This window comes from Callionymus lyra, chromosome 19 (assembly GCF_982586985.1).
Source record: "Callionymus lyra chromosome 19, fCalLyr1.hap1.1, whole genome shotgun sequence".
NCBI classification, from domain to species: domain Eukaryota; kingdom Metazoa; phylum Chordata; class Actinopteri; order Syngnathiformes; family Callionymidae; genus Callionymus; species Callionymus lyra.
Window position 1 is genome coordinate 12,156,827 of NC_141836.1, and position 26,175 is coordinate 12,183,001.

Sequence of the window (26,175 nt, forward strand, 5' to 3'; positions counted from 1 at the left end):
GATACATCAAACACATTTGTATTCAGGCATTTGGGTCACAATACAATGGATACTTTTTTTTATAGAATAAAAATGCCACCTTCGTGTTGTAATTAAACAACAGCTACAACAGCTATTACATCCTCCGCAGCTGAGGACGAGAGGATACATTCGACGCAGCAACTTTTAAAGCTGATGTTTGAATATATTTTGGTTTAAAAAAAAAAAATGAAAGCAGTTACGACTTTGTCAAGAGTCATGTGGTCTGTAAATTCTGCAACACCAGAGTCAAGTACTTGACAATACTACACATATATACTTGTTACTACAGTACTGCATTATATCGTGTCTTTACCTGTATCGTAATACATATTGTGTCGCTTGATTCTTCCTAATACACACCCCTACTAGAGAGGGATACCACACACACATTTGTTTTCGGGCCTTTGGGTCACCTTGACCCTAAGATAACACAAGGGTTAATTTAACCCTAAGTAGAAAAACATTTCTTTCCAGTAGTTAGGCCTTACAAACTGAGTATACACAAAACAGGAAGTATTATTTTGATGATATCTTTTCATGCTTTGAGGCTCGATTTCATCTCCGGGTTCTTATCTTAATCACTGTCATCTTTATAGGTCATATCAACACGAACATTAATCGACTTTGATTTTCAGACGATCAGAGGGCCACCCCAAAGGACTTGGCACGGACAGATTTTGGCCCCCGGGCCGTTAGTTCGACATACGTCACGTAGAGTAAGTGATCAACATTTCAAACAAACATAGGTCCGAACAATCGAGTAAATGAACGAACACTTCCAGCCTCAACGGTAATACGACTGTAATAATGAGGCGGCGAGTGTCGGGAGCCGCTAACAATGTCGTTCCATGACTTCGGCGCCGCGGTGGTGACAACAGTGTGACAAGCACCTGTCAGTTTGTCGCAGCTTTAACAAGGACAACATTCTGTCTCAGTCGCCCTCACCTGTCCGTCACTCTTGTCGACACATCACCGACACCGTGTCGCACGAAACCGAAAGTACATTTGTCCGAACAGAAGCTACATAGAGTCGACGACGACCCCGTAGCTCGGCGTTAAACTAGGGACTCTAATCCCACGTACCGTCAGTCAACCTAAACACACACACTGGCGTTAAACCGTTTTAACGGCTCACAATCGTCGCCATAAGCTCTTTGTCCTGAGAAAGCGTAATGACAGCGGGAAGATAAAGGGACGTCGCTAAATTATTTAGCATTAAGCCACTTTGTAGCTGCACTGGGAGAGAAGGAATGAAGAAAAGGATGAAAGGGGGGAAAGAAAACGACAGCGGGGCTCAAGTGATAAAATAGGGGAATAATCCGAGCCACTACAGAGGGATTAAATCTTCCCTCGCTGCACGTTCGCCGTCAGAGGTTAAGCGGAGCGCCCTCCACTCGTCTCTTTCTTTCTTCCCCCCTTTTCTTTTCTCCGTCCCTTTCTCCGTCTAATCATGTTAAGGGAAAATCATCTTTTTACGCGTTTGCCGATTAGCGGACTAATAGATTTGAGTTTTTCGGTCGGACAAACTGCGTGTATGAGTTCAGGTATTTAAAAAACTTAGTTTGTTAAGTGTTGTTAACCAAAATAAATACATGTAGAAATGTGGGGTTGATGTGTGGAAAGCCTTCTACGTCATCCTTTGTTACTCCTTGTGTTATCTATGGGTCAAGGTGACCCGAAAAAACGATCGCGTGTGAGGTATCCCTTGTGTTGTCTCTGGGTTTGGGTCATGTTAACCCAGAGAAATCACAAAGGATACCTCAAACACATTGGTTTGTTCGGGCCACCGGGTCACCCTGACTCAGAGACAACACAAGGGATACCTCAAACACATTTTTTTATAGTAATGTATTAATAGCCTAAATAAAGGTGTTTTTTACCAAAATATTTTTTTCATAATCGTAGTTGTAGCAACTAGGTGGCACCGGTAAACATTTCAGTTCAGCTACAGTATGTATACTATTGTATAATAATATCTATTAACATTCTATTGAAATGTTTGTTTTTGCTGCTTGTCGTGGACATTTTTCCCAAAGCTTAACATTTTAACTCGAGAATTGTACAATTAAAAATAATATTTATTTTTTAAAAGGAACAATATTTCAGGAACAAATCCAGAGGGATTAGTAAAGTTGATCTTGTCACAATATATTCATGTATATATAGACAAAACTTCAATACACTTTATTTAAATACATTTTGACAAGTTTTAAAGTGCATTAAAAGACTAATTTCACTAAATAAAGACAAAGAAAAATGTTCTTTGTAGCATGTAAACAATACTAATGATTTTTTATTTTAAAGTAACAGTTATACAAAAGATGTAAGAGACCAGTGCTGTGTCTCAAATCGCATACTAGCGTACTAAAAGTTAGTATTTTTAGTACGTTAGTGTGTCTCAATTCTTAGTATGCGGAATTTAGTGCGCCATGCATACTAAATTGGCATACTAACACGCCCACAAAACTAGCATGGTTCGATGGACACTAACCATACTAAACAGCCGCCATTTTAGTGACGTTTTAAACGGAAGTTACGTCATATATAAATGCATATATATGCATATACTTAAATGTGTATTTTCAGCAGCAGTAGGAGGATAAACACGTCTTCGCTGCTGATACCAGCTTAAATATCTCGCGATTATTTAGATTCTCATATTTTTTCTTTATTTCTTTTTCCAAAGTTGCAATACGTGCTGCCAGCAGGTGTCGGCGATAGCGTTCAAACAGCTGCTTGAAACATCGTTAAATAGAAGTAGAAGAAGAAGCTGTCATGTGATTTCCGGTTAGTGTGTAGCTTCAGGGTTTGATTTGAGACATTCTATCTGCGGAGAATTTGCGTACTAGTTAGTATGCATACTAAACTGATGCATACTTACTTCTAGCATACTAAGATTAGTATGCGATTTGAGACACAGCACCGGATTTGGACCCGGGACTAGATCCCACGATTCATTCTAACAGTGTTTTCTACGGATGTTCTGGTGAAGCTTCATGAAACAGTGTCATGTTGTTTTAGAGGTCAGTAGGTGACGCCATCAAAATGATGTGATGTTTCATCAGAACCGGTGTTCAAAACAAAGGAAACTATAACAGATACCGCCATCTAGTGGAAAAATAATGCCACTGCTTCATGAAGCTTCATCAACACATCACTAGTGTTAACCATCAGTTCACCTGACACATGAGAGAAATCCTTTATAAAAACTGAAACAACACCTTCTAGACTTTCCTCTTGTACACATGCAATAAAACAGGATCTCAAGGATCAAACGGAGTCGTGATGTCTCCACCCTCTGAACGCCCCCCCCTTCCCTTGCTGCAGTGGTAATTGGGTATGACATGGGATCAACAGGGAAAAAGCAAGGACACATCTGAATGCCCTCGACGTCGACTTCCTCATGTCTCATTTCTAACAAGCTGCAGCTCTCAGGCTTTTTTTGCTTAGCGCGGTTGCCACGGCAACACCAGCTACTCTTTTATTTCTCCTTCAACGTGTCTTTTTATTAAGCTAGGCTGCCAGCGCACGTTTGTCGCGCGAAAGCTGGAGAAGCTAATTACAACAAACTCACAAGGAAGAATTTAGAGCTCGCTGCCACAACGCACGTCGATTTATTTTCAACCGGTCGCCACCGACCGAACTCTATATATCGACACTGGTTCAAAGTTATATTGCAGTAACACTAACATAAGTAGACAGTTTCTTAAGTAAATAAATATTTGTTAATTACATTGTATCTTGTCTTTTTGGTAATTTTTCTTTATCGTGGTGTGTACAGGCAAGAATCTGGCGAAATGTATCACGATACATTGTGATATATAACGATTGTATTGTGATAGTGTAGTAACAAGAATATATATGTAGTATTGTCGAGTACTTGACTCTGGTGTTGCAGGATTTACAGACCACATGACTCTTGATGAAGTCGTAACTGCTTTCATTCGTTTTAAAACCGAAATATGTCTAAAAATCAGTCGACCGTATCCTCTCATCCTCAGTCATGGAGGGGATTTCATTGTACCTTTGGCTGCAGAGGACGTAATGACTGCTGCCATCTTGTGGCCAAAGGTTAAATTAAAACACAAGAATGAACAGACGCCTTGAATATTTTAATGTTAATTGTAAATAAAAAAATCGAATTATTAATTTTCATCATATCGAATTTATTTAACTATAAACCAGGTAAAAAAAGAAAGTATGATTTTATGATTAAATCTTGTTTTTGAAGAAAAAAAAATTACCTTTGAATATGTTGATTATAATGTTGATAATTAAGAATAAAAATGGGAAAATGTTGCACAATAAACTTACTTATTTAAAAAAAAAAAAATGTAAAAGCCATTATTTGAATAACAATTTTATAAAAAATATTTTTAAGTTGATGAAACAAATGTTTATAATTAAGAATAAAAATGTGAACATATATTAACTTATAAAGGATTGTGTACATTATTTAATAATATTTAGTTGTGCAACAAGAGAATTGCATGGATTAAAGTTAATGAGCTTTAAAAGTTTTAAAAATGTGAAAAAACATATTTGAAATGACAAAAGTAATAAATTCTATAATTATTTCTTTCGTATTCTATATTCCTTTAAATGAAATGCAGTAAGAATATTGAATAAACATTCACAGAATGAAAAAAAAAGAATGAAGAAATGATCTTAAATCAGTTTGAACCAATAAGAGTGGAAATGATGTACCTCTAACTTTGAACCAACTTATCTCCTCCTGCAGATTTATTACAAGACTTTTTCTCTCGGAGCAAAAAATACCCAGAAAATTAATAAACAAGGTCATATCTTTTTGAGAAAACATCAACCGACACATTTACGGAAATATTTCTTTTCAAGCGTTGAGAAGTGAATTTAATTAAAAAGTTTGGAGGTCATTTTTTTCGAGATAGCTTTTAAAAAAAACTTTTTATTCACCAGTACATGAGGCGAATAACTTTGCTGGAGTTATTGGAATTCTAATCTACAGTAAGGACGTTGACATGACGGTGAATTTAAAGATGTTGTGCTTCAGATAAAATAAGGAACATGGATTTTCTAGGTGGATAATTGTACAGAGACTTCTAATAAGTGACTTTTAGGGAAAAGAACAGAATTCTGACCCGCTCCAGTAGAAGAACTTACATTTCCCCGATCCTTTAAATCTCTTCACTGGCTGCCAGTTTCTTTCAGGATCAACTTTAAAATTCTGGTTCTTACTTTCAGATCTATTCATGGTCAGGCTCCTCCTTACATCAGTGATCTGATCCAGCCTTACACCCCAGCTCGGGCTCTGAGGTCTGTGGATCAGAATCTACTGATGGTTCCTCGCACACGGTTCAGGACCAGAGGAGAGAAATCCTTCCAGGCTGTTGCTCCTAAGGTTTGAATCTTCCTCTTCCTCTTGTGTTTGATGGATCTCCTGAGCTGTGGAAATATTTAGACCCCTTGTGTGACTGTGGTCTGACCTGATCTAAGAACTTACTTCCTGATGTCTGATGCTGGACTCCTGTCTTTGACTTCAGCACCACGGTCAGCTCCCACTCAGGCTGCTCACATCCGTGCTGCCTCTGGTTCGCAAAAGCAAATCATTTACGTTTGAACAAAGATGGAACCTATGAAAATAGTTTTGAGTTCATACATTATGACATCATCGGTGGGTGTGGCTTATTCTGTGTTGATAAAAATGAGCAGGAAGTGGCGGAATTGTTGCCGTGAATGTCTCACAAAACGGTACGTAGTCTCAAATATTCACCGACAAACGAGTGTTTGTGCGACTTGTCATTTGGCTGATGTGTCGTTTACTACCACAAAAGTCACACTTTATAGCGCCCCCTGTCTAGTTCCACTTAAACTCATACAATGTAGTTTCAGGAACCAGATCCGTGTTGATGTGAAAGGTATAGGCGGCCACATTTCACAGAAAATGAAAATATCAGAATCATTAAAAACTTAAAGAAAAAAGTCTTTAAAATTATTTTAATCAACTCAAAAATGTGGTACAATTCCAGAAACAGTGCTTTTCCTATAAATCCAATATAACATGGCTATTCAACTTTTGAGGCCTATATCTTTTATCAAAAAGTTTTGCCAATCTCCGACATTTTGACACACTTTGTGTTGCTTTTCAGTTGTTGCTATTTTAATAAATATTGTTAAATGACTCATAACATTCAAGGAAAATTATTAGTCGAGGCGTTGACCGACCCAGGGGCTGGACATCGTTTCGGAAAAACTCAGGAACTTTCAGGTGAATAACCCTGTTATATAATAACATCGATAAAATATATATAGACTCAATATAAAGAAGTTTGTGACACGTTTTTGTGACGGATAAATTATCACAAATAATAGTGATGTGCTGAAGCTTCATGAAACAGTGTCATGTTGGTTACAGGTCAGTAGGTGGCGCCATTAGTTTAAAAATGATGTGAAGTTTCATTAGAACAGTTGTTCCAAGTAAAGGAAAATAGTGCAGAGGCCGCCATCTAGTGGAGTCTGACAATAATGACACTGCTTCATGAAGCTTCAGACCAACACTACAATATTTAGCCAGGCTTGATATGGCAGATTAAACCATATAACTTTTATTTCTCAATTTTTGACATCAAATTAAAAGTGCATGCTCAAAATTAATATACTATAATGAATTTAAAAAATATATATTTTTCAAGTTTTGGATGGAAAAACTGAATACATACGTTTATATCCAACTTAGTCAAAGCAATAAAAGATCTACACTCCCACACGTACACGTACCTCAAAAGCGCTCCCGTCAATTAAAAGCAGTGCAGAATAATAGTAGCAGCCGAAAGCATAATAGTGCATTAAAAAGAAAAACAGGATAAAAGCTAATCGAATGCTCAGGCGTAGCTCTTAAGTAAAAGCCCTTTTCTTGACACTTTCCCATCTTCCTTTCATCCGTGGTTGACCAGCAGCTTCTGGAAAACAACAAGCAGAAGAAGGAACTTTGTTAAATTGAGCTCCACATCTTCACCTGAGCCATCTTCGACCAATTTAAATCAAATAAAAATTACTCTCCTGAATGAAAAAAAGCTACTCAACATTGACTTCAGAAAACTATAAATCATGTAGGAACTATGGTAGGAGTGGATTTACTAGACTCTGAAAATATGAGGTTTCAAACTGACCGTCCATGCAGATGTGCCGCAGAATCCTGATGCTGGCGACTCTGGCAGATTGTTAAGGCTGACAAATCCACTGCTGACTCAGGTGGAAGTCTACGATGTCTATTATCCACGGATAGAGTCTATACTTTTCTGCCCTGAAAACATATTCTCTGAACTCTAATTCCGGAGTTGATCTGGCCATGACGTCGCTCTCTTTCGCTGCCATTTGAACCACATTATTGACATGACAAAGTTTTCACTTTCCATGGATTCATGGAAACAAATTCTGATTGGTTAAGATTCTGATGATATCCAATCAGAATCATCTGGCAGGATTGATGACAGTAGTAGGATCAGAATGCAGATGAGAGAAATAATGTATTAAATGTGATATATTACTACAAAAAAGGGGGGTATATTTTTATTTCTTTATTGCTGGCCTTTGCTGACGGTGTAAGAAAAGTGGTGTCAAACTCAATCACACAAGTGGGAGAATCAAATTCCTTTTACTTGAACATTTTTTTTAAACACTATTAAAAGTATAATTGTAGATATCTAAAATCTCAATTTCTAATCTCACCTTGAACACTGACAACTTTATAGTAAGTAAGTAATTAGTTGTAAAGTCCCTTTCTCGGACAAGGGTCACAAAGTGCTTGAACAATCAAAAACAATACACAATTAAAATAAATACTCTTTTCTGGTCCTGAAGTGTGCTCGGTAACCATCAGTAGATTCTGATCCACAGACCTCAGAGCCCGAGCTGGGGTGTAAGTCTGGATCAGATCACTGATGTAAGGAGGAGTCTGACCATGAATAGATCTGAAAGTAAGAACCAGAATTTTAAAATGTTGGCAGCCAGTAAGAGTTCTAAGGATCGTGGGAAATGTGAGTTCTTCTACTAGAGCAGGTCAGAATTCTCGCTGCAGAGTTTTCTATTACCTTCAAGCGAACCAGCTCCTTCTTGTTTAGTCACCAAAATAAACTATTACAATAGTCTAAACGAGAGACACAAACGCATGGATTATAAGCTCCAGATCATGTTGTGACATCATTTTACTAAGTTAAAAGATTTTTCTTAGTTAAAGGAAACAGTTTTTGCTCAGTTTTCTGCAGTGTTGCACTAGAGACATGTCTTTGTCAAATACAACACCCAGGTTTCTCAGGCTCAGTTTGACATTTATAGGTCACTATGAACAACATGAACAACAATCTACCTTGATATTGAGACAACGATCCAGCAGAGGCTACAATTCCTTGGTGGGTTGTAATCGTGACACAGAGTTGATTTTAACTCAATTTAATATATTTTCTGTTTGATTTGTCCTAATTATACTTAAGTTGTTTTTATCAGATATCCAGTCATAACACAAACAGATGTTTCTGCTCTCCGTGAAGATAAAAGAATAAATAAAAAATCAGAAGGAGTTCTGACAAACACTGTGCCAGGGGAAGGGAACCAAAAAGAAGGAAAAAAATCAGAGGGAGGAGATGAGAAGAAGGGTATTGATCAGTGCACTATACCAGTCTCTCTGTGTTTTAATGGTTTGAATTCCACAGCAGGGGTTAACACCGGGATGCATCACCCGCTTCACATGGCCTTTAAACACGTGCAGAAATATTGTTTGTTGGAAGCTGAGATTCTCACCCGACAGATCAGGATCTGAAATCCACCCAAAATTATATGGACATAAATTATAACTTCCTCCAACCAGCCTCTTAACTATTTCAGCTCAAAGTACCAGGCGTTTCATAGGTATGCATGTTCTTTCATGTAGTTTCTCACTAGAAATATACATTATATTTAGAAATAAATATATATAAATTTCATTTCACCAAGTAATATTGGTAATGTGGATTTTCAGGTATGAAAAACCGGAAAAGTGCCTTTTATCTTAGCTATTTTTTTTAAGAAACAAAGATAAAAGCCAACCCCCAACTATCAGATTATAGTGGGTCCCGTAGCCAGCAAAAAAAATCAAGTCAATAAACAAAAAGAATCAGTTATATTATTGGGCGCCAAAACCATCTCTCTTTTTCCATTTCATGCTAAGGTGTAGAGAAGGTGGAGAGACATCTACAAAAAAAAAAAGGTCTCCAAACTTTCAGAATAGACTTTAGAAAGTTAAACGACAAAAGTGTTTATCTATCGACAAAAGACCAGAACCGGGTGAAAAAGCATGAAAAAAAAAAACGAACCAATCACTTTCTGAGAACTGGAGGTTGAACTGGAGTGCTGTCACAAAAGACTTAAAGTGAAAAAAAAAGTAGAAGGTGAAGAAATAGAAGAATCCAATACAAAAGAGATGCTTTTAGAAAGTGGACCATTCTGATAATGTTGGATCTGCTGGACGCCAACAAAAGTCTGGTTTTGAAAGAAACATTGTTAGCCCTGCTGTTTTCTTCTAGTCTCCCACCTGGTGGTCAAATAGCCATATTACCTCTCCTTAACATTTGGACAAGAACGCAAGAAAAACCTGGAAGAAAAATGTACCACGACTTCTTCTGGATCAATGGAGCTTGAATGAGGTGCCATTGTAGATACATTCGCTTTTCTGTAGACCCTTATGTTTCTCCCAGAAGACTTCTCTATGAAAACCTAAGCCTCTTTATCCGACCCCATCCTAAATCGGTTTAGTGAAATCAATGGACGCTTGTGACCAGATTCATCAGCATGTTTTGTAATCCAAGTCGGATCGATATTCTAAGAAATTAATGCTTAGCTGGTGTAAGTCCGACTCTTAACTAGCATGGTGGATCATCGGAAAGGGACAGTTGGATCGTACCATTCTTCTAAGCCAAATTTGTCTAACTCAAGTCATTTTATGTGGCTCGCTTAATGGTTGGCTCGAAGTAAGACCGTAGATAACCTTGATCTTGTGATGTATAAAGACACCAGAGTTTAGGGAAAGCAAAGGAACAGCTAATGGATGACAGCAATAATATCTACTTCCTGTCAAAGACAGTTTACGGACACAATAGCTCAATTAATTCGGCAATTTTTCCGATTGAGTTTATAACCCCTGTTTAAGGGAAGTCGTTTTTTCACAGATTATTTTTTTGGACTCATTTAAAGATCGACAAAAGCCAAGTTTCTATTTCAGTTTTCGACTTTAGCGCGCTTTTCTTTCATTCAAAATTTGATCAATTATTAATTCTCGTATCAAGATGGCAACGCAGTCGTGACATTAGAAAAAGGTGACTTTTATAATCCTTTGCTTTTCATCCGCCGCAGACTTTATTTTATTTTTGCGACGTGAAAGCAGAGAAGATGAGAGAAAACCAGAGTACTATCTAAATGCCAAAAAATGAAAAGAGCTGCTAGATTAAGAGAATAAAAGCACAACACACAAGGCCAGGCGAACAACAAAAGAGGAGAGGAGCGACATGAAAGCAGACAACTTTGACAGTCCATGATGGTGGGGAGCCGCTGCACACAGTATGAAAATGAAATCAATAAGTAAACTGTGGCGCAGAGCGAGGACAAGAATAGAGAGTTTAGAAAAAGAGAAACCGATAGGAGACAAGAAACAAAACAAGGGAGACAAAAGAGAGTGAGGGGTAGGCATGGAGAGTGTGGGAGTGAGAGAAAGAAAGAAAAAATCTGTTGCTGTGAGACGTAGAAGCCAGATGAAAGTGTGTTGGTATAAAGGAAGCGGCGCAACGAGAAAGAAAAATTGACAGATGAAGGGAGACTCATTAAACATAGATTAAAAAAAAACAAACACTAAAGGGAAAAACAAACTGCAGATCAGAAAGATAAAACAACTGACAAAGGCTGGGGAGAAACTTTCTGACTGTGAAACTGAATTGACTTTGAATTTATGTTGGAGTAAACACAGCGCTATAAATAATGTATTTCCCGCAGACATTAGCGCTTGTTAAAGTACATCAAATGATGATTTGTGATCTGTGGTATCATTAATTGTCTTAACTCGCTGCCTACCAGGCAAGTTCACTAATGGAAATAATGCATTTGATATTTCATTCCTATTTAGAGTATAACACAAAAAGAGTTTTAAATGTGTACGACAGGAAAGTTGCTATTCAAGTTGCATGTTATACATGAGAGGGCCAATTAAATAATAACATGAAAGAGCTAAAACATCTATCAAATGAAGCATCTAGTTATAACTGGAATATATATATGTATATATATATACATATATATAGATGGATAGATAGATACTGCCATATATCACCATTTTTTCCCACTATACTGTAATGTTCATCAACAGCACTGTTTGGTTTTTTGGGGTTTTTTTCCCCAAAAAATAAATAAATATACATATAAATAGATACTGTATACATTTTTAACATAGTTATTTTAAGGTTTAAAGGTCAATAAATAGAATAATAAAATGTTTGATTTTTTCTTTCTTTTTACAATTAACATGAAAAGATTTACAACGTTTGTTCATTTTTGTGTTGCAATTAAACTTCCAACCACTGGATGGCATCAGCCGTTACAACCTCTGCAGCTAAAGGAACAATGAAATCTAACAATGACCGTGGACGAGAGGATACAGTCCAAACTAAAGCAGCTTTTAAAGCTTCTATTTGGTTCTTTTTTGGTTTCAAAACAAATGAAAGCAGTTAAGACTTCGTCAAGAGTCATGTGATCTGTATCTGAATTATGCAGTACTAAAAATATATGCTAGTTCCTATGGTATCACAATCTCAAAATATAGAGGAATCGTTATCGTGATCGTGATATCTATGTATAATAAGTTCAAGGCTTTTGAAAAAGGATTAGTTTTGAAAGGGCTCAACGTTTTAGAATTATCTTTATAATGTTGTAAAAATATTCGCTCGTGACAGCGAGATGGAAAAAGATACAAAATAATAATAATTCAAGGCTCTCCGAGAGCTAATAAGAGCCAAACAGTCTTTCAACCAGCAGTAAAGAAGCCACACAAAGCTAAACGGTCTCGAATGAATAACACCTTCAGTGATCAATACACAATGTTCGCACGACAGGCGCCAACGAAAAAAGTATTTGATGGGTTTTATTCTTTAGTCTGTCGTGGCGTAAAAGGATCAGAAGTTCAACCAGAAATTCACAATAATGGTGTGAGAAACTCTCTGCACAAAGAGCTCTTTGTTGATAAAAAACTTTTAAGTGGTTATTTGAATGGCAAGGTGCACGAAGGTTTATGATTATTAACAACACAAACAGAGACGAGCTCCATGCCTTGATTGGGTTCAGAAGAAGGCAGTGAATCAGTTTGAATCCGCGCGACTGGACTTTTTGTTCAGATGAAAAAACAACTTTAAAAAGCGTAAAGTTTGTGTCAGAGTGGTCACTTGCACATCCAGCTTCCACACATTTATATCCCTCTTACTTTCATGTCGTTTCTACACGGTTTATTGCGACTAAAAACCAACATACCTTTCTGTTTTTGCCTTGTGTCTACACATTTCATACACAAAATGTTAGACAAAGAACAACTAATAACTGAACAGTCTATAAGTCTGTGAATAGGAAGTCAAAAGACAAGTTGAAGTTCTCCGTCTATTCTTGAATTGAGATTTACTAAGGCATATCCTTTTCCTTTCTTCTCGATGCACTTGAAACTACCATATTACTCTGAGTCAGGGGGTCAAACTCAATAACACAAGGGACCAACATCTTAGTGGAGGTCACAGGGGGCAGGTATCGATCGAAAAACCTTCTATATCGGTACCTTTACTTCGATACCAGTTCCTGAACCACACTTTTTCAATACCATTTCAGATCAATTCTTACAAAAGGAAAATGAATCACACATAGTACATGTACAGTAAATTTCCACCACCAAAATACATTGAAAATAGTATCCAGTGCAAAAAAGAACTCTTAAAGTGACAAATAAATCGGATGTTACTGCCCTTTAACAATTTTTAGTCTCCACACTTCATCCATTTTTGATCAGTCGTGGGTACAACTTAGCATGGAAAAGACGAACCATGTTTCGACACGGTGCCACTGAAGGAATGAAGTCCGATACCCAACTGTAAAATGATTATCTTCGTTCGTGGAGGCTGTTCTATCTTATATATCTCTGTGTTTGTTTACCAAATGCCCTCATTAAATACTTACTGCAAGTCTTTGTATATTCATTGACTTTCTTCTTCTTCATTTGAGTTCCTTTTCTTATCGGGGATCAACATTTATTAATTTATTGAGCTGAATATTCAGCGGCCACATTAAAATTTGACACAAATGCTTATTGATAGGAGAGCGAATCAATACGAGTGTGTTTTAGAATTTAAGCTAAAATAACAGTTAGCGTTATAAGAGTTATAATAATTGTTCCTTCTTGAGAAAATACATTAATTTAACGTTGAAATTTTCTCTATACAAAAATATGAGACAAAAAGTTTAATCAAACTCGAATCAACATGCTTAACTCAAGATGGAAATGTGGCAAAACCACAAGTTTTTTACCTATTTTAAGCCTTGTGTTATTTTCAGAGTCAAGGTAAGCCAAAGACCCGAAAACAAATGTAATTGTTTTATCTCCGTGTATCTGTTGTCTCTGGGTCAAGGTGAACGACCTCCCTGGCTTCAATAAATACATATGCGGTGCTGGAGGTCGTTCATCTTTGACCCAAAATCAAAACAAGGGATATAACAATTACATTTGTTTTCAGGCCTTCCGGTCACCTTGACCCTGAGATACTGTAACACAACGGTTAAAGTGAACTTCCCTGGTTGATGTTTGGTACTTGAATTGGCCCTAATGTCAAATTATGAAGACAGGACTCAAGGTCAAGAGAGCTTAGATATGTACAGTATGTCACATTTTTCAGCAACAGCAATAACAATACAAATCTGCCGGTAAAACGAACCAAAAAAACAACCTTTAAGTGCACTTATTACACATAGAGTTAATATTTAACTTTCCAATTTGGTTCCTAAATGTGTCTGAACTCCGGTGAAGTTGAGCAGAGGTTATTTATCCCAGGAGAAGCTCAGTTGTTGCATTTGTAGCGCAGGAGTGCTATTCAATCAATAATAAATCTGAGGGTAAAAGAAAAAAGAAAATCAATATCATGATTCATCCTTCTGTTATTATGGCTTCCTGGTAGTTGCTGTGTAATCACACTTGATAAGTGGATGTCATTTTTTCTTTTTTTTTTTACTCAAACTCTGCACAATGAAGCCTGAGGAATCGAAGGCGTTCAACACAATGTTCCAATCTTAACTCCGCAGCGAGTGTTTCCAAAATGAAGCGTAAGATTTCACACTACGTCATATTTGATCACTTGAAAACTCACAAATAGTGAATACATAAATGACTCCGTCACCACCAACACAGTTATATGTGAGCATCAGGATTGACAGAAATACAACATAATGTTTATGAGACTTTGACTAAACTTGTGAAGACACCAAAACAATTGGGAAGTGGACACCAGCTAATCTATTCCATGTTCTAATCCATGCATCCTTTTAGATCGTTGCGTTTTTATTCTTTGAGCTAAGCCCTTTATATTTGCAGTTTGTTCTTGCATTTATGAAACTTGTCTGTCGTGTACTGGAAATATCATTTCCCGATGGAGATCTCCATGAAATCTATTTAATCTAATTTAATCTTAAATTGCTGGATGACGTAAGCCTCATAAATTATTGCTTAAAAGGGATATTGTTGCCACTAATGTAATAATAATAATAGAACACAATTAACAGGTTTTAAGTCTTCCACAAGTGTCCGCTTTTACTATTTAAAAACAGTTTATGAATATATTTTTTGTTTACATTTTCACTGGTTAAATTTTCTAATCCACTTATCCTTTTAGATCTTTGCGTTTTTATTCTTTGAGCTAAGCCCTTTATATTTGCACTTTGTTCTTGTATTTATGAAACTCGTCTGTTTTGTACTGGAAATATCATTTCCCAATGGAGATCTCCATGAAATCTATTTAATCTAATATAATCTTAAATTGCTGGATGACATAAGCCTCATAAATTATTGCTTAAAAGGGATATTGTTGCCACTAATGTAATACTAATAGAACACAATTAACAGGTTTTAACTCTTACACAAGTGTCCACTTTTACTATTTAAAAACAGTTTATAAATATAATTTTTGTTTACATTTTCACTGGTTCAATTTTCTAATCCACTTATCCTTTTAGATCTTGGCGCTTCACTTTTATTACTTAAAAACAGTTTATAAATATATTTTTGGTTTACATTTCCACTGGTTCTATTTCTAATAAAAGGGTTAATAAAATGTATTCACTCTTCTGTACTGATAACCATTAAATGCATTCAACATCTTCATCGTTTGACGTGACTGCTCAGATTTTCTCGTCTTAATCACCTTTTCTTCTCATGTCGCTTCTCTTTTTCTCGCCTGACACCGACCGGCTCTGTCAGAGGTCGCTGCCTCCTGCGAACGAATCGGCTTTTGATCTCGGAGGTAAATGACAAGCAAACTTAAGTTGAGATATGTGTTGGATCTCGCTGGCGCCGGCGCCGAGCTTCGCCTCGCGCAGGATGATAATTACCATTTATCTGCTCCGTCTCTGCAGGGTCTTCGGGTTGTTTTTTTTTCCTCCCCTCATTCGCGACCCCACACCGATGCGCACCGACGTGCACGCGGAAATCAAAAGTACGCCGATACGCGGCAGGGACTCGGCCTTCTCGAAAACGACCTGCTGCTTTAAACAATATATTTTCTCTTCTGGTGATGAAAGAGAAAAACAAATGGTGTTCGGGAAAAGGTGAACCAATTCCGAATTGAAATGTATTAGTATGCAAATCACAGCGAGGTCTCTATTGTAAAGAAGCTTTTACTTAAAGTGTCAAACCAAATCACTCAAGAATAATGTGTGCTACTTTTGTTTGTTCTACAACAACACATTAAATTAACCATTTTTTCGCGTTATTGGATACATATGATAACCCGTTCCTTATCTTATCTTACACACTGATATCTAAGTCGATTAAACTCTGCTTTGATTTTGCGACAACCATCTCATCGGCCGCATAAAATGACTTGGCGGCCAGATTTGGCCCCAGGGCCATCACAATTCCTGTACAGAAATGATTTCATTTTTTTGTTTGTTTGAATACAGCGTGAATTTCAATTCCATACAGTTTTGATTTTTTTTTTTGTCCATCACAATAGTGCTAATGCCAACTTGTTTGAGGGGAAACTATACGGACAGAGGAAATACTGTCAGGAGACTCAGGCTTTACCTTTTTGTCATTTTTTCCAACAGCACAAAAAACGCCTCTGATAAAATTATCACATCAGCCACACCTGTTATTACCTGGCTTATTTACATATTTATGAAAAAACTTTTCGAAAAATTTGGGTGGTTTAGAAATGTAATGCACATTTACTTACTGCTTATTTATATACAGGTATATTGGTGTGTACAATACGTATCACAGCACAGTGGCAAGAATACAGTGTATTACGATACTGTAGTAACAAGAATACATGTGTAGTATTGTCGAGTACTTGACTGTGGTGTTGCCGAATTTACAGACCACATGACTCTTGACAAAGTTGTAACTACCTTCATTTGTTTTGAAACCAATATACGTCCAAACATCATCTTTAAAAGCTGCTGAAGTCGATAGTATCCTCTCATCCCCAGTCATCGCTGGGCTCTTGCGTGATTTCATTGTTCCTTTAGTAGGGGAGGACGTTAGGACTGTTGCTATCTAGTGGCTGAATGTTTAACTGTAACATAAAAATGAACAAAAAGCTTTAATATTTCCATATTAATTGTATGTAAAATAATTGCCCAGCAATGACTGTATCCTCTCATCCTCAGTCATAGCTGGGCAAGTAGGATTTCATTGTTACCTTTAGTGTGGAGGACGTAATGATTGCCCCTATCTTAAGGAAGTTTAATTGCAAATCTAAAATAAAAGCTATGAATAGTCGCATGTTAATTTTGAATTCAAAACATTTTTTACACAAACTTAATTGAAATAATAACTATAAATGAACTAGAATAATAAAAATAGAGTTGTTTTTTTTACGGATTCAGTGCATTTGAATGTATATATTGTATTGTGATAGATGCACATCTAACCAAGGCTATGACTTGATGCTAAACCGTGAAGAACCTGCTCGTGAGCATCCTTGCATCTCAAACAAGGTTGCAGCCAGAAACTCTCCTCCGAGCGGAACGCGATCCATTAAGACAAAGTGATTGTGACGGCCTTTAACCGCTCAAAACGGAAACAGAAGTTTATAAACTTTTCGGGAATGACAGGGTGAAAGTCAGGGGGAAGCCTTGGGGGCTCATCAAGACGGAAGACCTTGATGTCTTGGTTAAAGCAGACTAGGATGTGAGAAAAAAAAAAAAAAAGAAAAAGAAAAGTCTTCACCCATCCTGTATGATCTGCCATGCTCTTTTAAAGACCGTCTTCAAAGAAGCTTCACTTCACTGCTCGTTAACTCACACCAGCAACGCGAGAAGGAAACCATCTCGCTCGGCACACGAGGACAGTTGAAAAACCACATGAATCTCTGTGTTTGTACTGTAGCTGCACGTCCATTGTCAACATTTGTACATGATTAGATACACAAAAAGGCTAATGGGAGACTCCAATACTACCGTGAAATAAACACCAACATTCTTTACTTCCCCTTTCTTAAAACTATAAGAACTTTTTTGACGGCGAACTCCAAACTTTTGACTCTTTGCGTTTGAATAATACAGTGAAAGGTCCGACTGAATAATACGAAATGTTGAAAACAAAAGGTGGAATTTTTACAGAGAGCATGAATAAGTAAGTTCTCGTGGAGGATTAACTAGCGGAAAATGCAAAACTGCAGACGGAGGAAAGCGTAGAAGAGGATAAGAATGCACGTCTTGATTTAGAAGAAACATAGATAATAAATGACTATTGCAGAGAAGCCGAAAAATAAAAATGGCTAGGTGGAAAAAAAGGCTCTAAAAAATGGATTCCGGTGTTGGATTTGAATAAAAATATAATTAAATTGGTTGTTTTTTTGTCATGAAATATAACGAAATAGATTTGGCTAATTTGTGGTTTCGATAGTTATGGGTTGACATTTATAAAGGATGATATACGACATAAATAAATGTGTAAATACGCAACTAAACTTATAAATAAATAAATACATGTCTGAATAAATGTCAAAGTGTCAAAATAAATAAATTACATCTGATTTTATTTTTGTTTGAAGAACCATGCTTTTCTGTATAAATACTGTATATTTATTTATAAATTTCATCTTTTATTTATTCATGTATTTATACTTTTGTCTTTCGTTTATTTCGGTGGCTGTATGCAAATTAGATGGGCGGGCCTAACGTCTTTCTGAAGCAGTGATTGGTTAGACAAGCGAAACCAACAAATGTATAAATAAATAAATGTATATATATTTACAGAAAAGCACCATTCTTCAGCAAAAAATTAAATCAGAAGTCATTAATGTATTAATTTATTTTGAAATTTATTTTGACATTTATATATGTATTTATACTCATGTCATTTATCGTCCTTCATAGACAGTAAGAGTAAACATTAAAAGAAATAATGAGACTTTCCAAATTAAATTGGATCATTAGTGTTGTTTAGTGGTTCAAAAAAATGGATCCCGTTCATCGCAGTAAAAGACTGTAATTAAACATGATTAAAAAAAAAGAAAATCCTTGTACGGTACAAAGCCCTTGAGATGACTGAATGAATGAATTTTCTTCTTTATCTCAAGATATTTGTTTCTTGTAATGTTTGTTCTCTTGTTTACCAAAGTGAAAGTTTTTTCAAGTCAGGTAGTCCGTGGTTATAACTGTAGTTCTTTAGTTTAGCCACTAGATGTTCATTGTTTGATTCATTACGCGTTGGCATTAGATACTCGTATCTCAATATACATCAGATACAAGTAGCGCAAGGTACAAATAGGTCAAGATGATGAGCCGTGACACTCCGATTATTAAGGTACAAAAAAACATATGACAGAGTAACGTACCTTTTTGGCAGAATCGATACACTGCATGTATTCTTTGGCCAGGTCTGCACACCTCAGCGTCTGCTGACTGTTTTCTTTGTAGCACGATAAGATCTGGGCTTGTAGACCTGCACACACCGGACTAGTGTTGTAGACTCTGAAAGACAAGCAAGGAAAAAAGATAAGAGGTGCAACTCCCTCACTGTCTGTTTGTGCCAGGCAGGACTGAAAAAAAGCTCAAGATATAAAAAAGGAAAGACGACTGATTACTAGAGCTAGTGTCGTTTTTCTCAATTGTCAAGAGGTGGAGAAGATCAGGGGGGCTTCACCTTTTTGCACCGCGGACCACTTAAATGTCAGCGCTATGTTCACAACTTTAGATAAAAACAGTGATAAAAATAAATCATATAGAGTTTGTGTTTCACTCATTTACACAAGTTTACAGGTTTATTTTTTGAGTAATCTTGACTGAGTCACAGGGAAAAGTTGTTTTAAAGAAAATCTCTTGATTAATCAATAAAACATAAATTATATACACCATTTTTTATTTTTGTGGAGCCCAGTAACAAATGCCTCATGGACAACCACTACAGTAGTTGACGAAGACGGACATTTCTCAAGGTATTTTACTGAAAAAAACAAACATAAAGAAAGTTAAATGGCTTATTAATAGACACTCGGGATATGTACTGGTGACGATCTGATGATACGATACAATAAATTGTGATACTGTAGTAACAAGGATATATTTGTAGTATTGTCGAGTACTTTACTCTGGTGTTAGGTGTTTGTCTGTGAGAATTTTCAGACCACATGAATCTTGACAAAGTCGTGACTGCTTTCATTTGTTTTGAAACCAAAACATCAGTCTTAAAAGGTGTTGGTATGTATCCTCTCGTCCTCAGTCGTCTCAAGGATCTCGCAAGATTTCAATGTTTCTTTAGCTGACGGAATACGTAATGACGGCTGCCATCTAGCAGACGGAAGTTGATTTTTTTTTAAATTATATTTTATTTCATGCAAACTAAATGTATATATTACTGTTAAAAAACTATGGTCAGGCATAAAATATGATTTGCAAGCCAAAAAATCTAAAAAAAAAAACAACAACAAATTTTAGTTGTTTTTTTTTCCAAATGATCCATACAGTGCTGTTGAAGTATCGTGGAAAACAATATTGCAATACATCTTCATATCGATATTTTTTAGAACTCCTAATAGAAACTACATTTATGCATTCGTTACCCCAATAAAAAAAGGAAAAATGTCTTTAATTGTTCTAGTTTAAGTATCCGCACAGACTTTAATGAACACACGGCTTCACGTAAATTAGTCGGGGAAGAACACAGGAAGAAAAGAAAAGAAAAAAATCAACACCCTCCACGCCACTGCAGCACTCGTGCGGTATTTGTGTCACATTGAAACTCGAGTCAATTAGAGCGAAATCACACTTCATCTCACGAGCTGGATCAATCTGATTGAAAACATGAAAATGGTACTATTTAAGAGACTGAATTAGCTACGCTCAAGTGAAAATGTAGAGTGGATTATAATTGGTCTTCGCCTGTCTGTCTCTCCGATTGTTAAGCGTGACAGGCCTGCTGCACAGGCGCCATTCTGTAATGGAGTCTGACTGACGTGGCGACGAGAATATTACGGCGGCCCACGCAGGTGCAGGAAGGCCACGAGCACGCACTCATTTACACGTATTCTACAACCTGAAACGGAACCGTCAACCTCCCCACTTGTCCTGGTCCTCATGGAGAGTTAATTGAAGACTGAATTAAAGGCTGAAATTTGGTTTCTTTTAAAGCCAAGTCTTGACCAATCGTGAAGCCGAACAACATTTACCTAACGGGAAGTAAAAGACTGATTTTTTTTAATATTCTTTTCATTCTTTGAGGCTCAATTTGTCTAATTATCTCTGCTTTCCTTCCACATCCGTTTTACTCATATCGTCGACATCCGTCATCCCTGTCCCTTATCTTATCTTCAACCAGGGACCCCAGTGAGGTCAAATTAAAATTAAAGGAATGGTTAACCCATTTTTAACTAAGGGTTGGGATTATTTTTAAAGTAATTTGTTACTTTTTAGAAGTATAGTCAAAATTGTATGTTCATATGAATGAAGCGGATGACAGTCAGTTGTCTTCGTCTACATCTTCGTCCAAAAATACAAACTTAAAAACATCCAAATACTGCTCGTCTGTAACGTCCATCTTGTATCGAAGCCTCAACAAAAGGAATTGTTCCAGAAAAACCTAAATAAGTTTATATTTAAAGCTTGTTCTTAGCACATGTTTAAAGAAAAACAAGCAATACAGACAGGAAGTACTGTTAATTTTACTAGTACTAGTAAATATTGCGAGTACTTCCAGAGCGCACACAGTCTAGGGTTTGTACTGGAAGCACTCGCGATATTTACCTTGAGGTTAATTGATTGATTGATTTTGAAAGAAGATATAGACGAAGACAACTCGAGTCGCTACATTAAAATGAACAAACATTATTGCCTTTAACTCTAAAAAGAGACAGATTAATAATCCCAACTCTTAGTCGACACGAGGGCGAGTAGAAAATGAGTGAATCTTGAATTTTAGTACTTCAAGAGAATAAAAAAGTACTAATCTGACATTGATATTTAGGGCTCCCTCATTTTCAAAAATATCTTTAACAGTATTTAGTTCTGATCCACTTTCATCTTCAGTTTAATTGTTATAGAAAGCATCTGCATAATAGTAGACGTTGATCATCTCTGTTCCTTATCTTCAAAACTGACATCTTTATAGATCACAACATCAACATCAACATCCATCTACTTTGATTTTGAGATTTAAGACATCAGGGAACATCACTGGAAACTGCTCTTTCAGAAGAGATGACGCGTGGAAAGACGTGATCAGCTCCTTTAATTCGCAAACGAAACAGTCGTTCTTGGTGGACTTGCCCACACATGCATAATGCAACGCGTAAACAGTCAGATTTTGTAGCTTAATTAATAGCGCCGACCATTATTTTAATCTCCAGTCGAAAAAAGGGAGGCAGACGGAACAGGGAAGGTCTTTGGTTTGCGCAGATCAGCTTAAAGAGACAAAGAGAAATGGAAAATGAAAATGAAAGAGCAGAAATTGGAAAATGGGAATGACACAAAAACACACCAGCGAGTACAAAAGCTTCTGGCAAAGCTCACAGACTGATAAGAGAGATGCTTTTATCGCCTCCAAACCATGCTTCTGTGTGCCAGAGTGACAGCTTTTTTTTTGTGCCTTTTACTTGCTTTGGATATACATACGAGGCATTGTTTGTCTTAAAAATGTCATTCTTTATTCCGATCCCGTCGACTACAAAGTATTGAGCATATTTTTCCGTGAGTGAAGCTGCTAATTAGAAAATCTTGTTAACACAACGTTGTGAAAGCAGAGAGCAACAATGTGAAAGAATGAATGAGCAGCAACTGCTTTATTATTATTAATTTAAGGGGGATTAGTGATGATGACTTGGTCTTGCTTATCGGGGTTTACTTGGTAACCATATCAGCGACCGTTACTGACGTAGTAACGCTAGTGTGTTTCAAACGGTTACGACACAAGAAATATTAAATTGATAGTTCACCCAAATTTCTAAGGGATGGGATTATTTTCAGAGTACTCGGTTCCTTTTTAGAGATATAGACAAAAATATTTGTTCATTTTAATGTAGCGACTGGAGCGTAGTTGCCTTCGCCTTAGTTTCGTCCTAAAAGAGAAACTTAAAAACATCCAAATACCATCAGATTACTCTGAAAAATTAAACCTTATATAACAGGATGGTGAGTAGAAACGGAGTGGATTTTGGGGGAACTATCACCCACTTTTTCGTCCTACATACAGTATGTGATCTATTGACCACAAACGTGTTTACACAGAAAAATTCTGTTGTATTTTCTGGATTATTTACAAAATTCTTAAAGAAGAAGGGTGGCAAGAAAATGTTTAAGAGGTTGTCCTTTAATCTATTAAGCATTTTATGTTATACCTGTTAAATTTAAAAAAAAAAACGACATAACTAATGGTCGTCATGTCACATAAATATATATACCTTTTTTTGAAATACTTTTTGGAATTTTATATCCTGAAATATTTTAATGCAATATTTTATTTTAGACTTTATTTTATTGTCATTGCACAGAAAACACAGCAGTGAAACTGGCAATAAAATTTGGTTGCTTGGCAACCGTTAAAAACACGGTGAATGTATATATAAAAAGTATAAATATAAATATTAATAAGTTAAAAATAGTGCAATATATTATAAACAGAATAAATAAATAACATTTTAGATGTTGCATATAATTATTAATGTTTATAAAAGTATAAATATAAATAAGAAAAAATAAAAAATAAAAATAATGTAATATCTTATAAATAGAATAAATACATAATATTTTAAATAAATCATAGCTCAACTCATATTTTCATTCAGCAGTTTGATGGCCAGAGGAAAGAAGCTGTTTCTAAATCGTTCTGTTCTGCAGTGGATACTGCGGAACCTTCTGCCAGATGCCAGGAGAGAGAACAGTCCATAGGGTCGGACAAAAAGAAAGTCTAAAGTCTTATTAACACTTCTTTAAAATTCCTTAAGCACAACACACAAAGTAACATGTCTATGATCCTACTATAATTAACATTTTTAACATTCTTGTTAATTTTATTTAGGTATTACTTCAGGTTATTTATCTAAACAATATGTTTTGTTGGCTCAAAAATTCCTGCACCAATTCCTATAAACCTGTTTCTATTATCTTTCATTCCATTCTAAAACATGTTTCAAGTATTATTTTGTAAATACCTACTTAACCACAGCACCTATGGGAACCGAAAGTTGAAGAAAAGTTACCTTTTCCATATATATCAGAAATTTAAGAGGATTAAAAAACGCTGCTCAGCCGGACCCTGCAGGTCCATTTAAGCAGGAAATTGCCTTTGATATATTAAAGATTTACAACTAGTGGTTAGATTGATAATGTCGGGGGGCGGCTCAGAAGGTAAAGGAGAGCATGAGAAGGTAGATGCGGTGCAGGGGAGCTGAAGAGGAAACCGGCGAGACGGACGGGACCGGCTCTTATCTCCAGCTTGTAGCTTGTATGCACCTGCAACCCTGACAGCTATTCGATTCAATAAGAGGACACATCCTCTTTTCGCTGCGTATCTTGTATCTGCGCGCTAAGCTGTCTCCCAACACTCCAATCCCGTCACAGGCCCAGGAAGTCCAGATAGGCACAAAATAAACCGAATCCGTCTTGTCTCTCGGAAATGACCGAAGACACGCTTCATTTTAAAAGCCACACGTTTATCGCTTTCTTGGAGATTATTCAAGACATGTTACGAGGCGGTTCAACAGTGTGCACCTGCGATACTCTTCAGTAGAACGATACGCTGCAGGGATGCAGCGGTCAGTTTATTAGTTGAACCTTTAACCTATAAAATAGGGAGTTCTTAACAAATCCTATAGACATAAATGTAGGTTTCACGCTTAAATTGTGGATAGGATTCAGTGTATTGGTGACAGAGAAGTAGGGTTTTGGGAGAAACAGTAAAAAAGAAAAGAAGGGATTCATTACATTTAACACATATAAAGGTAATTTACATAAAGTAAACCATGCTTTAAATTAGTTTGTTTCAGTTTAAAAGGCTAAGCATATAGTTGTATTGAGTCGTTTAGAGAACAATTGTTACAATTATATGAAGTAGTATGTTTTCTTGTTTACATTAGCTGTAATCTCTTCGTCCCATATTTACTATCCAATTACAAGCATTGATAACATTTCATGTATACAGTGTGTTCCAGTGAAGTGCTGGATTTAAAAGCGCCAGTTTTATGCAGCTCACAGAGACTTTGTATCATATTGGAAGAAGAAAATGAATAAGAGAATGAGGCCTGGGGGGCCAGATGCGGGTGCCAAGTCGTTTGTGTGGCCCGCCGGGTTGTTGTCTCAAAATCAGAGTAGATTAATGTTCATGTCGATGTTCTGACCTATAAAGATGACAGTTATTAAGACGAGTTAAAAGACAGAGATTATACATGTCAACAGAGTACATTTAAATTTGAACGGAATTTGTTTGAGGGAGTTCTCAATATCAAATTGCTACTTCTTGTTAGGTAAAAATTTACATTTTTTTGGTTTGATTTGGTGTTTTTTGTTGACAGAGAAAACGCATTCAAAGCATTTTTTGCTAAATAAATTGATAATTACATTAATAAAGTATTTGTTGATAATAATTGTGACTATAATTAGGGGTGTAAGAAAAACAAACGATACATGGATATAGAAACAGACAATAATTTCTTCACCAAACTATATCCATATTCAACAGCACTTTATCGTTTATTATTATTCTTTCTTCAATTTGTTTTTTGGGGGGGGGGGGTCTTTCCCTTATTTTTATGGGTTTTTTTCATATTCAATTAAGTATGCGTGTGTGCCGGTGGAACAATGAAAAGACTGAGGACGAGAGGATAGTATAAAGCCAGCTTCAGCTGCTATTAAAGCTGATGTTTGATATATTTTTGGCTTCAGTTCTGATAATTCAACCAAAAGAGAGTGAAACAGTCACAATATGTCACTAATATAAACTGGTCCCTAAAATAGGTATGAAAATGATGGAAGTGTATCGAGATATATATCGAATCTTGTCATGAGTTGACCATATTGTATTAAATGATATGAGTGTGATTTATGGCATCGAACGGTTTTGTGAGCTTAATATATTGTATTGAATCCCATCATGAGTGCAATATATCGTACAGAATCGTATTGTAAGTTGAATATATTGTATTGAATCACATTATGAGTGGAATATATTGCACCAAATCATATCATGGTAGTATACAGTATATCGTATCATGAGTTATATTTACTCTTACAAATTGTATTGTCAGCTGTATTTTACAGCCCTAACTATATCAGATTAAAAACTTGAGGGAGGCTGAAAATGCAAGGCCTCCACCAACCATGTTTCCACCAACAGCGATTAGAATGAGAAGAGTTTTGAGACGATGGCGAGAAAACTGGAGAGTTTATATGTGAGCAGGAAACCAAGAGAAAAGGGAAGTG

General features: G+C 36.3%; 1 protein-coding gene across 2 annotated transcripts in view; it reads right to left on the reverse strand.

Annotated features, from left to right (window-relative positions):
• Positions 1–5,983: 5,983 nt before the first annotated feature.
• The window catches only part of LOC148059525 (MICOS complex subunit mic25a-like), a 37,793-nt gene continuing 17,601 nt past the window's right edge, over positions 5,984–26,175 (reverse strand). For both annotated transcript variants that reach the window (XM_087782249.1, XM_087782247.1), the window contains 2 exons: positions 19,104–19,239; positions 5,984–6,959 (listed from right to left, as the gene is read on the reverse strand). In XM_087782249.1, the coding sequence (XP_087638375.1) occupies positions 6,936–6,959; positions 19,104–19,239 (160 nt within the window). In that variant the 3' untranslated portion in view covers positions 5,984–6,935. The remainder of the gene's footprint in view (positions 6,960–19,103; positions 19,240–26,175) is intronic.